Source organism: Syzygium oleosum, unplaced genomic scaffold, assembly GCF_021117445.2.
Source record: "Syzygium oleosum isolate NSW1041296 unplaced genomic scaffold, Sole_v2.1 Sole_v2.01, whole genome shotgun sequence".
Lineage (NCBI taxonomy): Eukaryota > Viridiplantae > Streptophyta > Magnoliopsida > Myrtales > Myrtaceae > Syzygium > Syzygium oleosum.
Window position 1 is genome coordinate 37,261,780 of NW_026607485.1, and position 14,634 is coordinate 37,276,413.

The 14,634-nt window shown below is 42.1% G+C and overlaps 1 protein-coding gene and 1 pseudogene across 1 annotated transcript; both read left to right on the forward strand.

Moving 5' to 3' along the window:
* Nucleotides 1-7,974: 7,974 nt before the first annotated feature.
* On the forward strand, nt 7,975-10,319 carry LOC115679787 (chalcone synthase 1). The gene is made up of 2 exons (XM_030603498.2): nt 7,975-8,217; nt 9,032-10,319. The coding sequence occupies exons 1-2, from the start codon at nt 8,040-8,042 to the stop codon at nt 10,024-10,026; spliced, it is 1,173 nt and encodes a 390-aa protein (XP_030459358.1). The 5' UTR covers nt 7,975-8,039; the 3' UTR covers nt 10,027-10,319.
* Nucleotides 10,320-11,319: 1,000 nt separating this feature from the next.
* Nucleotides 11,320-13,585, forward strand: LOC115679797 (chalcone synthase 1-like; annotated as a pseudogene).
* The last annotated feature ends 1,049 nt before the right edge of the window (nt 13,586-14,634 follow it).

A 14,634-nucleotide genomic window follows, 5' to 3' on the forward strand; every position in this document is an offset into this window, starting at 1 on the left:
TCATCAAAGACATTCTCAGCTAGAACCAATGAACCAACAATATTATTCATCAAAGACAATCTCAGCCAGAGCTAATGAACCAACTATATTAGTATGTTAGGAAGTGTGTAAGCTAGAGAGCCCTCACCAAACTTGTCCGGAGAATTTGCTCCAAAACTGAGACTAAAAAACACAAATCTATTAGAATTCGCATCCAACAATCGCCCTAGCCTTTAATATCACTTACAGCATACCGCGTCACCAATACTTCTTCACCCAGCTCTTGGCACTCCAATTAGAATTCGATTGAATTGACCGTGCCAGGAATTCAAAACTCGGGCATAAGGACAACTGTTGCAAACCGTGGTGAGAGTGAGATAGTGAGAGTCCGAGACAAGGGAGAGTAGAGATCGAGAAGAGTGTGAGAGTTTCGCATTAGGGATTTAGGATTTTTTTGGTTTGTTAACAAATTAAAAATTAGATAAATATAATATATATTACCGGTCTGGTCCGATCCGAGTGGGTGGGTGGGCGGTTCCACACTTGAAACCGAGAACCGGTCCGATACCTACCTTTTCCAACAAATTGGAATCGGGAATCGGACGGGTTTCCTTAGGAACCACCAGTTTTGGACTCGTCCGGTCCAGTTCTGGGTGGTCTGAGCGGTTCACGATTCCTTTGCACACCCCTTACTTAGGAGGTGATGGGTTATCGACTAGGTAGGCTCTCGAACTAGTGTCTCCCAATTCTAAAATATTGGAATCAGGATATGGCTTACTTTTTTGTATAAAATCGCAAAATTTGTATTATTTCATTATTTTGTTATTTTTCAAATTAAAAATTATGATCAAATTCTTAATAAATATGAAATTATTTTTAATGTAATAATTTTTAATTATTACGGACGATATGTCGAAACGTGAATCCATTGTGCCTTAGATCGACTTGCTCTTATACCACTTGTTACGGGCCGATTAATCTAGTGTTCCCTTATCCATGCGACCTTAAGAATTTCTTCCCAAGTCAGCTTTACTTACTCACACTCACAAGAATCGTAAAAACAGAAACTTTGGAGAGAAAAGCTATAAAAGTTATATTGCTTGTGAGATAATACAAATGAAGTGGAAGATGTCCCTATTTATACAAGTACGACTTGAACTACAACCGTTGATAGCTTGGAATATTGGTGACTTGTTACTTTTGCGTTCATATTCATGGACTCCCCTCTGAATGGGTATCTGAAGAAGCTATAGGCAAGATAGCTTAGAACATTGGAGAAGTTTATAAGGTGAGAATTGAAACCAAGGGTTTTGCTTCCTGTAGAGTTGGGAGGATGAGAATCGCCTTAGAGCTCTCAAGTCCTTTGATGTGGGAATGATATCTATATATGAAGGCAACAAGATATGGCTAGTTTCAAATATAAAAGCCTACCTCATTATTACTATTTTTATGTACGGATCGGGCTTTATGCCAAGAATTGTGAGGAAATCCTAATGATGGAGAGATGTTATCTATTGATACAGAGTGCCTCTTCAGATCTTGGTTAAAAAACTGAGGCAAATGAATACGGCCCCTTTTGAAAGGTTTGTTATGGGAAAACAATTGTGCAAGAAGATGAGGTGGATATGGTGTCAGATACTCTACTGAATTTAGGATTAATTACTCTCTATGATCAAGCACAAGTAGCCAAAAACATCAGCATGGTGCTATGCAAGAAGAGAGAGGAAAGAGGAAAATTACCGAGGATAGTTGCTTCATACCATCAGAAGCACAGGAGGTTTAAACTCCCTTAATCTTGGCCACTCCCTAACTTTTAGAACTCCCTTCATCCCTGATACCAAAAGAGGTCGTGCAAAAAAAAAAACACAAAGATGGCTTAAAGGGCCAGGAAGTAAGAAAAGCAGGAGGTACGGTCCTTACGAAGGACATATATCAACTCAGCAAGTTCTAAATGAAACTCAACTATTGGAGGCCCCAGTCAAGCTGGTGCCCGTTGTTGGTGAATGGGGCTTTGGTGACTAGCGATAATAAGACACCGTGTTATCAATGAAGTTCATATGGTGAAATTGTTAGGATTTGGGTAATCGCCCGACATTCCATTATTTCGGGGCCCTTGTGGCTCAAGAAAAGCCCAATTTGATGTTTCTCACGGAGACAAATGCAGGATCCTAGAGAGTAAACAGCGAATGCAAGTAACTTTTGTTCATGCACCAAATGAATTTCAAGAAAGAATTGTCCCGTGGAGGACTCGCAACACATCAGCTATATGAATTAGCTTCACTGTATTTGCATGGGTAACTTTATTGAAATTCTTTATCACCGGAAAAAGTGGATGGAAGATCAATTGAAAACTACAGAACGAAGGCTTTCCAGGATTTCACGGACACTTGTGCATTAACAGTTATGCGCTTTTACTTGGGCAAATAAAAAGGAAGGGGATAATTATGTTAAGAAAAGGCGTGATAGAGCTTTATGCATCATCGAATGGAGACCGTTGTACCCAAATGCGTACCCAAATGCGGAGGCCGTTGCATTGCCAACCATAGGCTTAGATCATAGCCCAATTCTATAGAACCTCCACTCGGAACCATTTAAAAGAAAGAGAGAGTTTAAATTCAAAGCATTCTGGCTTGAAAAATGATGAGCATGGGAGGGTTGGGAAGGATACTTGGCAATCCTCTTGAGATGGAGAATGCAAGCTTGTTGAACAAGTTGGGCCATGGTATCCAAAGCATTAACTGAGTAGAGTAAGATCAAAATTCTCTCATGCACCGAGACAGATTAAAGTGTTGAGACCTGAATTTTTGTCGAAAATTCAAGAGTTTATTTCTTAAAAAATGGAATAAATAAAAATAGCAAACAGACAATAATAATAATAATAATAATAATAAACGAAATAATAAGCGAATTTAAAAAAAACCAAAATATAAAGGACAAAGTTCAATGTTGGGCCCAGCGCGGCCCAATATGACAGACCCATCAAGTTGAAGGGGGATTTCTCTCCCTCTGGCCCATCTGTTGACCCATCAGGCTATCAAAATAAATAAATGGAGGTTTCTTCTACGAAATCCATTGTGAGTATCATCTATTCATATTTATCAATTAGATATATAAAAAAAAAAAGATGAGTACGATGAGTAGTTCTAAGGTTTTTCACCAAAATTAGTCTCTATATAACTTTCTCTATATACGAGGTGTCCAGATTATATAGCTTTCGCTTAAACATTTTCTTGAAATAATAGAGAAAAGCTTGTCATCCACTGATATGGAACTCATTAGTGGTTATCAAAATGAAATAACCGGAGGTTTTCGTCGTGTACACCACATTTATCAATTAATTATTACGGAAAGAGCGCGAATGGGCAGTTATAAGGTTTTGAACCGAAATCAAAACCCATATATATATATATATATATATATATATATTTCTTTTTCCTTCACGGATTACACGGCTTTCGCTGATATATTTCTTCCTCTATTTCCAATTAGATATTTCTGCACGAATCCATGAAATAACAGAGAAAAACTCGTCATCTACGAAGTGGACTTCAGGTTGAAATGATCAGTCCGACCGTGGTAATTTTGTATCTGTAGCACAACGTCAATGACTCCAAAATCACATCGGAAGGCCGGACCTTAATCAACGCACGTGGACGAGACGGTTTGTGTGAAAGCCGAAAGTCATGTCCAAATCGAAGTCCCTGTGCATAACGCCGTGCCGTCTCTCAAAAGGCAAATTGAGGTGTCACAATCTTTCACATGGGGCAGGAGTAATTATCACCTACAAAAGGTTGTACGGAAAGGAAAACTGCAACCCCATCATCTCCGCCGTTGGATCTGCCTAACTCCGTCACCACATTCTTGATGGAGATCTCTCGGGAGACCTCGTGCGTTTCTACTCGCTTTGCCAAGCTATTATTCAAACCAGCCTCTCAAGCAATTCCACCAAACAGTAAAACTATATATATTACAATATAAATATATATAATATATATTATATCACAATGTTATAAAAAAAAAAAGTACCCGATATATTACAGTTAAAAACCCATTACTCGAGCTCTTTTCTTTCCCTAATTATAAATGGGAAATTACATAATCAGTCATAATCTTATAGTACGTATAGAAATTTAATCATTAACTTTTTAATTTTTCTAAGTGAGTCCTATGCCTTTGCACGGAATTCCAATATGGTCCTTTCGGCAAATTTCTGTCGGAAATCGCTGATCTGGCGGCGTGTCATGTAGGACGTTGAGCGATGATTGAATCGCCACGTTGGGGATTTCTGGCAAAAATTGATTGAAAGGACTATATTGAAATTTCATGCAAAGATTTGGAACTAAATTGGTAAAATTGAAAATTTGGGGACTGAATTGATATTTGTACAATAGGTTTAGGGTTGATAGGGTAATTTTCTCTAAGTATAAACATAAATATTTATAGATATGAGGACGTTGTTCGGCCCATCATTACTCAAATTTCACGTGAAGTTCCTAATCCGGCTTGCACGTGAAAGAAGATTTGAAAGTATCTCGCATCACTTATATACCGAATATACATACACACACATACACATGTGCCCTCTTTATTGACTTGGCCTCATACGAAGCCTTTTCCTTAGCTTGATCAATGGACATAGTCAAATTTTTAGTGCCAACACCTAGTTAAGGCATATCCTGTGTTGAAAGACTTTCCAGCTATTAATATCTTGGTGGGACTACGATGATAGGCTCGCTAATCTCAAATTTTTTAATTGAGGATGATGCGAAGTAATTATAGTTCAAACTGAACATTTTGTAATGAGTGCGAGACCCTTATACTAAACTTTGAAGGAATTGCTAGTGACGATTGCCCCTCCAGCTCTTTTTTAATTACAAAGAAATGAAGAAGGAAGATCAGCTAAAAGTGAAGAAGGTAACTAACTTAGTAGAAATGATTTCATCAGCCCTAGTCACACGTTCAAATCACCTGAAAAGTGGAATTTTATGAAACTTTCAACAATTTTTTAGAGCAAAAATACTATCATCAATCCCTTTAATGGGTAGTACAAATTACAGGTCATGGCATCTTTCTTTCAATTGATTTATATTAAGTACATATATAGTCACATGTACGTTCAGTCCATTTCGTCAATCAACAATTTAGACAAAAAATTAAAAAGAGTGAAGGAAGAATTCATCATTCTATTAAATTCTCAACAAAAAAAAAATATATGAATTCCGAATTAAAGGCTGTAAAAATTGATTTTACGCGAAATGATTTTGATAATGGCGCGGACGGACTTTCATTTGAAAGAATGAGAACCGAAATGATTAACTACGATTTATTTATTTTTTTTAGGGAATTTTTACCAAAAGCCATATTTGTTTTTTCGCCATTCCATAATGATATGAAGTGTTAGGAGCGCATACAACAGCGGTGAACATCAATTTACTATTTCTAATTCATCTAAAAAATCCCACCCCCAATTTCAATTACCATCGATGAATTCAATTGAAGGTCGCTAATCGATTTATGAGACTCTAGGTGTTTAACAGGCCTACTGGTAGCCGGACCTCTGCACTCATACCATTAGGTTATCAAAATAAATAAATGGAGGTTTCTTCTGCGCAAAGTTCATCGTGTATACCTTACTTATCAATTATCTATTGATAAAATTAATAGCACGAATGGGTAGTTACAAGGATTTGGGAAAATGACACGAACAAGTCTAGACTTTGGATGGAACTATCATAATATTTATAGAGATCGTTCGGTTCGACTCTAAATGAGGTTTTACTTTTAATATTATAGAGATCATAAACTAAAATATACTTGAATGGAACTATCATAATATTTATAAATACCAAAACTTAAAAAGTTAATGAAAAAACAGTCATATTTTTTATTGAAATAAAAAGATATACTAAAATCCAAGTATTAGTATAATTACGAATACTTTTGATTTTTTCATGGAAAATTTAGGGACTAGATTGAACAAATTGAAAGTTTGTGAACTAGATTTGAACACTAACGAATTAAAAGTTCAAAGATGATATTACACATTGGGCCAAATTTTAGCAATTATTTGTGTCATTTCCTTTAAAAATTTTAACCAAAATTAAGACCCATATAAGTTTCTCCAAATATAAGGCATTCCTCGCGGATTATTTAGCTTTCGCTGAAATATTTGCTTCCTCTTTTTTTCAATTGAATACTTTTCGTGTAAACCCATCAAACAATAGAGAAAAGCTTGTCATCCACTAATTCGGAATTCATCAATGGTTATCAAAATATATAAATGGAGGTTTCTTCTATAAAATCCGTCGTGTATACCATATTAATGATCAATCAATTATTAAAAGAGGAGGGCGAATGGGTAGTTGTAAGGGTTTCCAACCAAAATTAGGACTCATACAAATTCCTTTTTTCTTCACGGACTATACGGCTTTCGCGGAAATATTTTCTTCCTCTCTTTTTGTTCAATTAAATGTTCTTAAGTAGATCCACGAAATAATAGAGAAAAGGTTGCTATCCATGGGGCGGATTCCGTGGTGGTTTGACTATGGCAATCTCGCATCCGAATCATAACATCTCGCGTTCAAAATTATTTCGGGAGGCCCCCACCTTCACGAGCGAAACCTTATCCGATAGTACATACAGACCAGGCGGTTTCGCGCGAATTGGCGGAAATTAGTCGAGCCAAAAAAGTCGGGTTATCAAACAAATATCAGTAAAGTCATGTCCAAATCGAAAGTCCCGTTCATACCGTGCCGTCTTAAACGGCAAGTTCATGGTCACAATCTTTATGACAATACGGGAAGCTACTCGCAAAGTTGCAACCACGTCATGTTTTCCCCGTTCGATCTGCCTAGCTAACTCGGTCGCCCCCCATTATTGATAGGGATCTTTTTAGGGGACTTTGGTGCGCCTCTCCTACTCGCTTTTGCTAAGCTATTGTTCAAACCCAGCCTCTCAAGCAAATTCCACCAAACAATGTCACATGCTTACTAATGTAAGTCGAGCGTATGATTTTTAACCAAATTAGGATTGGTGAATTAAATTTCCTTGACTCGTAATTTCTCCATAATTTCTCTTGCCCTTTTCTTCCCTCTTCATTGTGATACGTCGCATCCATGCGCGTGGCTAAAAAAGGTTAAAAACGGGAAAAATTACTAAGTCTTTTAGGCTCCGCTCGTTTCGCGGAGACTGAATGATCTGTAGAATATTTTTCTCAGAAATGATCGCTCGTGTTGCTCGTAAAAATGAATGAACGAAAAATATTTTCGTCGTCCAAGAAAACGTCCAGACATAAATTGTTGTCGATAACGAAAACATTTCCCATTGAAGCGATGTAAGCAATCATTTTTAAGAAAATATTTTTCAAATCATTTATTTTCTACTAAATAAACGAAACCTCTATTATAGTAAACTTTCGAAATAAGTTCTACCCTGGACCGTCGTTATTTGCAAGGCTCCACAATTTCGAGTATGACCGAGGATATTATCAATTCGGGGAAATTCCGAAACACGGCCTATTCCAAACAACTCAAAATCCGGTGGATATTCCGACCCACCAAAAACAAATCCGTTAGACATGTATGTGTGTGTATATATATATACAATCAAAATCAAATAAGACGGCTCGTGTACAAATTTCTTAAATTGGGGAAAATCTTGTCTTGCAATGTTCTAATTTTAATGAGGTCGGGGGGGACCACCCACGTGGCATGTTCGAAACTTGGGGAAAAAAAAATTAAATCATCGACCAATCTAACTTTGCACGGGCCGCGTGGGAGGGTTTGATGGGCAGGTAACGAACGGTGGCGACCGCACCAAACACACCCCCCAACGAGAAGTCACGTGCCGCACGGCCTCCCGGACTCGTTGGGTGCGCCCCCCCGAGCACGTGACTCCCCACCCCATCTACCCCCTCTCCCTCTTTGTCGTGTATAAAAGACCCGCCTCGATACCTCCCAGCACATCGACACACACGCTGCTCTCTCTGCTTCCTTCCGATCATCGATCACGTACCCTCTTCCGCCACCGCAGAGGCTGCGAACAGGGTCCCTGCAGGCAGCATGGTGACCGTGGAGGAAGTCCGCCGTGCGCAGCGTGCCGAGGGCCCCGCCACGATCATGGCGATCGGGACGGCCACCCCGCCCAACTGCGTCGACCAGAGCACGTACCCGGACTACTACTTCCGGATCACCAACAGCGAGCACAAGACCGAGCTGAAGGAGAAGTTCAAGCGCATGTGTAAGCATCATCACACACCTACATATGCTCTCTCTCTCTGTCTCTCTCTCTGTCTCTCTCGTGTTCCTTGTTTCGACCTTTGTGGTTCTAGACCACTACTATTCTCGTATATTGATTATCTTCCAAAAGCAAAAAAGAAGCAACATCGGGCAGAAAAATTTCATGTCACTTGGTATTTGCATGAGCATATGAGACTCTAATCCACTGCAAAAGATGGGTACATGCTCATTTCGTCGCTGTCATTAGGCGATCGCTATGTACACATAAGATGTGATTTCAATATTTCCTTTTAAGTTGGGTCGAGCAAGGTCCGCTGATTGAAGACGGACAAAAGGGTAAATAGAAGAAGATAAGGATATATGTTAATAATCAGGCAAAGAAGGGAAGTATTCCTTCTTCTGTATCTTCTAATTAAGAAGAAAAACAAAGTGCGTGTAACGTCGTAAAGTCATGGAAAGGAAAGAGAGGGAATTTCGAAATTACAACTAGATGCGACAACTATTAAATGCCTTTAGGCAAATCGGGTCGTGGTCTATTCGGTCGATCATGGAATTTCAATTGCCGTCGAGGCTTAGGTGTACCGCGATATATATTAACCCATCGTCACAATTATAGCTGCCGCGGCATATTCACATAGGTATTTTTGGAACACAACAGATGATACATGTACCTCAACCTATGTGGAAAGACTTTATAAGTAGGGAAAGTCATCTCAATCTTGTTACTTCCGGGCCTTCTGCATAAAGCTGCGTTTTTCATAGTATATGACCATGGAAATTCTGCTCTAAACCATGTCAATCAACACAATTTGCAGGCGAAAAGTCCATGATCAAGAAACGCTACATGCACTTGACCGAGGACATCTTGAAGGAGAACCCTAACATCTGTGCCTACATGGCGCCATCGCTGGACGCGAGGCAAGACATGGTGGTGGTCGAGGTCCCGAAGCTCGGCAAAGAAGCGGCGACGAAGGCCATCAAGGAATGGGGGCAGCCCAAGTCCAAGATCACCCACCTGGTCTTCTGCACCACCAGCGGCGTCGACATGCCCGGCGCCGACTACCAGCTCACCAAGCTGCTGGGCCTCCGCCCGGCCGTCAAGCGGTACATGATGTACCAGCAGGGCTGCTTCGCCGGCGGCACGGTCCTCCGCCTGGCCAAGGATCTGGCCGAGAACAACAAGGGGGCCCGCGTCCTCGTGGTGTGCTCCGAGATCACTGCCGTCACTTTCCGTGGCCCCAGCGACAGCCACCTCGACAGCCTCGTGGGCCAGGCCCTGTTCGGAGATGGCGCGGCCGCGATCATCGTGGGGTCGGACCCGGTGCCCGGGGTTGAGAAGCCGATGTATGAGGTCGTCTCGACGGCCCAGACCATACTCCCGGACAGCGATGGGGCCATCGACGGGCACCTCCGCGAGGTCGGGCTCACGTTCCACCTCCTCAAGGACGTCCCCGGGCTCATCTCCAAGAACGTCGAGAAGAGCCTCGTCGAGGCCTTCCAGCCGCTCGGCATCTCGGACTGGAACTCCCTCTTCTGGATCGCGCACCCCGGCGGCCCGGCCATCCTGGACCAGGTGGAGGAGAAGCTGGCCCTCAAGCCCGAGAAGCTGCGCGCGACCCGCCACGTGCTGAGCGAGTACGGGAACATGTCGAGCGCGTGCGTGCTGTTCATCCTGGACGAGATGAGGAAGAAGTCGGCCGAGGACGGGCTGAAGACCACCGGCGAGGGGCTCGAGTGGGGCGTGTTGTTCGGGTTCGGGCCGGGGCTCACCGTCGAGACCGTGGTCCTCCACAGCCTCGCCGCTTGCTAAGGCTTAGCAAGACACTCTCTACATCGTTTCATTTGTTTGGTTTGTCATCAATTTCTCTGAATTTTTTTCACTTTTCTTCTCTTTTCTTTTGCAGTTTACTTAAGTCATTAAGTTGCGCATTTTGAGTGTCGAAAAAAGGGGGTTTGCGATGGGCGAACGTGGTGCTTCTGGGGCTACATTGAAATAAATGGGGAGGGGAGTTATGTGTACCAAAGATTTCCCCAATAATATTTCATATGCAATATATGTTGATGTGCTCCAATCGATATTTAGTAGTTCTAATTCTTGTCTAAGCCCTCGATTATTGTTGTCGCATTGATCTTGTTACCACCAGATGATAGAGATGGAAAGTATGGCACTCGAGCCCGTGCTCGAGCACCTAGCTATTAAAAGCACGTTTGAAAAGGCGAGTGCGACTGGTGCATGGACGTGATTTCAAGGAAAAATTACCAATTTTGTCCTAAACCTATTGTATGAAACGCGCATTGGTAATATCATACGGTGGCAATTGACTGGAAAGATAACATTGAAATTTCGCACAAAATTTAAAACTACACTGGCAAAATTGAAAAGTTTGAAACTGAATTGGTATCCGTACAAATGTCATTTTGCGACATGGATTATCCATAAATGACTAAAAAGTCGTAGAAGAAAATAAAGCTACGAAATTAGCCACACAACCGCTCAGAGTTGCAATTTACAATTAGACATCAATTTCTTAGGGGCTAATCAACACTCTTCTAGCTCCAGAAGTTTGCTCTCTTTCTCGATGACAGAGCTGCTTTCGACAGAAGAAAAGAATGTCATATGACTTGTGAATCGTGTAAATCAAATCCTACTCCACTTTTGATTGTGTGAATCGCATGATGAACTCACGCAACTAATAATTGAAATAGTATTGGTCTACACGAATTATAGACCGTGCGATAATTTTCCCGATAATAGACTAGGTAATCCTGTCGCGTGACCGGAGCAACCCTATAATGTCTGGTTCGATATATGAGCTCATTAAAGCTATGGCTTAATCCCTTAGAGCAAAAACAAGAAGAAACTTCAACCCCCTCAACCAGTCAACCTCTCAAACAGTCACGTGACTCCAAATAGTCAAAACACCGAAGCCACATGCCATCCAGCTTCCCGATCACGTGACTCTCATCTACCGCATGGCTCTCCAACTCTTCTCCATCAGCTCGATGCTCCGCTATTCCTCCCCCCCCCAACAACTTTTTCGGCACCGCTTCGGCTCTCAGCTCATTCCGCCCGGCAGCCGCGACCTTCCCACACTCGCTTCGGGGAAAGACGATGGCCACCGTTGAGGAACTCCGCCACGCCCAGCGGGTGGAGGGCCCCGCCACGATCATATGGCCATCGGGACGGCGAACCTGCCGAACTGTGTTGGCCACAGCACGTCCCCGGACTATTACTTCCGGGCACGAGCAACGAGCACGTGACGGAGTTGAAGGAGAAGTTCAAGCGAATGTGTAAGTACATACGAGCTTTCCTTGTGTTTCTCGTACGTCGAGTTAACCTCGTCATCGGTTTCGTACAAAAGAAAAAGAAAAACCTAGTCATCGGTACCCATGTTACGTGGACTAAAGCAAGTATGCTGATATTGAGCTGGGCATGGTGCATTCTGATAGTGATCCTACATCTTGTTGTATGCATTGAAAAAGAAAATGCAGAGGCTCATTCCATCGCTAATGATATGTACTGGCGGATTACTGTGTGTCGGCAACATTGTGATGACTATGTTGCTTCAGTAGGGTTTAGCGTGGACCCGCTAATTAATAATGGATAAGAAGCCAAATGGAGAAAGTTAAATGAAAATGTCTCTAGTCGATAAGGAAAAGAAGCTCTGGCAGAAAAATATATAATTACAATAATAGGATTAGTTTTAAGTACGCGAGCGGGGGTAATCTTTTTCGCCACAACCTATGTTTATCACCATTGATTTAGATATTTGGCCGACTTTTTGAAACATGACTGCCCGCATCGTGGGTGATGAAGGAATGTAATAAAATGGTATGTCCGGATTTTAATCATATAAAAAATCCTGAATAATGAGAGAAAGTTGGAAAACAATTTTCCTTCTCATAGTTGAAATTTAAGAGGAAGAAAGATAGTGCATGCACCACATCGAATAGTGAGGAAAAGGAAAGTGAGGCGATGGGAGAAATCGAGCCCAAAATGAGTAGCTAATATTTCGTGAGATTTTTTTTTTTTTTTTTTTTTTGGGTTTGATCCCTGGGACTTTGAGGTCCCCACCTCGATCTTCCAGCTACCGGCCCGGAAGGGTGAGATGAAATTCAACAGATCTAGCGGTTCAGATATAGTTTGATACGTTTAGTATAATACGCTCGAGAATGATCTTGTCTGGACATGGGTTGTCGATATATCTTTAGGTATATTTAACCGCAGACTATGTAATCAACTACTTTAACGGGGAAAACCATCTAGGTATGTCTGTAAAGAACTTCTTAGTAGGAAAATTATTGCTTTACATTTGTCTGTTTCTTCTTACCTCGATAGATGGGATCAAACAATTTTGTCTTGACTCGAGGATTCACACATTTTTCAGGCGAAAAGTCAACGATCAAGAAGCGCTACATGTATCTTTGTGAGGAGATGTTGAAAGAGAACCCTAACGTTTGTGCCTACATGGAACCCTCATTGGACGCTAGGCAAGGCATGGTGGTGGTCGAAGTCCCAAAGCTCGGCAAAGAACCGGCGACGAAGGCCATCAAGGAATGGGGCCAGCCCGAGTCCAAGATCACCCACTTGGTCTTTTGCACCGCCTGCAGCGTCGACATGCCGGGCACCAACTACCAGCTCGCCAAGCTGCTCGGCCTCCGCCCGACGGTGAAGCTGCACATGATGTACCAGCAAGGCAGTGGCACGGAAGGCACAGTCATCCGACTGGCCAAGGGCCTAGCGGAGAACAGCAGGGGGGGGCGCCGCGTCCTCGTGGTGTGCTCCGAGATCAACGCCATCACCTTCTGCGGGCCAAGTGAGGCCCAACTGGATAGTCTCGTGGGTGAGGCCTTGTTCGGGGATGGAGCAGCCGCCGTCATCGTGGGATCAGACCCGGTGCCCGGAATGGAGAAGCCGATGTACGAGCTGGTCTTCACGGCCCGAACGATACTCCCGGACAGCGCCAAGGGCTATCAAGGGCCACCTCCGCGAAGCTGGGCTCGTGTTCCACCTCCTCAAGGATGTTTCTAAGCTCGTCTCGGAGAACATCGAGAAGGGCCTCGCGGAGGCCTTCCAACCTCTGGGCATCTCGGACCGGAACTCGCTCTTCCGGATCGCCCACCCCAGAGGGCCCGTGATCTTGGATCGGGTAGGTTGCGCACGACGCGGCATGTGATGAGGGAGTATGAGAACATGTCTAAGTCCATCCGTCCTGTTTATTTTGGATGAGGTGAGAAAGAAGTCCGCTGAAGATGGGCTCAAGACCACCGGGGAGGGGCTCGAATGGGGTGTGTTGGTTGCTTTTGGGCCTGGGCTCACTATTGAGACAGTGGTCCTCCATAGTCTGAGTCTCCCCTTGGAGGCTTAAAGCTTAACGAGTCTGATCTCTTTTTATTGAGGGAAATTGCCATAAATGGCCTATGAACTTTAGTCCAACATGTAATATCGTTCCTAGACTTTGACCTATTAGCAAATATTTAATCTAGTCCCTAAACGATATGAAAATGTTCAATGTCGTCATTCTGTGAATTCAAGTTAACGGAATGTGCTGATGTGGCTTCCAGATTGGCAAGTTTAAACAGTGGACGGAAACAATAAGTTACATATGGATTATCCAAGTAAGATATTCATCCCAAATCGGGATATATAATCCACGTCGTCAAATAATGTTGGGCATGTTAACGCCCTAATTTTCTTTTTCCCTTTTTAAAATAAATGGATGAAAAGATTAACATGTTAACTCGTCATTTTTAATACTCCAACTCAGCATATAATGATAATCAACGTCATCAAATAACGTTTAATTTGTTGTTTGAGCAGTCGAAAGGACTACACTGAACGTTTACCAATAGTGCGGGGACACATTAGACAAATTAAAAATCCATGGACGATATCGCACATTGAGCCAAAGTTCATGGACCATTTGTATCATTTTCGCTTTTATTTACTTTTAACTCGTGAATACGCCATCTCAAGTTGCCAAGGGGGTGCTAGGATTTTTTTTTCCAATTAGGTTGACGAATAAAAAAAAGAGTTTATCCTATTTCCGGTGTTACTTCTCTTTGACACAAACCCTTCCGCAAGACAAAAGAGTTTCGGGTGCAAGCTTCCTCGATAGACTAGTATCAATGGAATAATGTCAATGTCCTTCATTTTCTTAACAACATGTGCTCTGCTTCCACGTGATGATCTTACATAATTTCACTTGTCACTTGTATATAGTATAGATTTTAACACCATGAACACTTTCAATTTGTTGATAGCTTATTATAGATCGACACTTAACTCCTTTTCAGACGGTAATAAGCAATTTCTTTTCTGTCAGTTGGTTACTTATATGGACATGGAATAGTAACCAATAAATTCATCTTCTAACTAGGTAGAGGCATTAGCCTTTTTATGAAAAAACCATGAAGG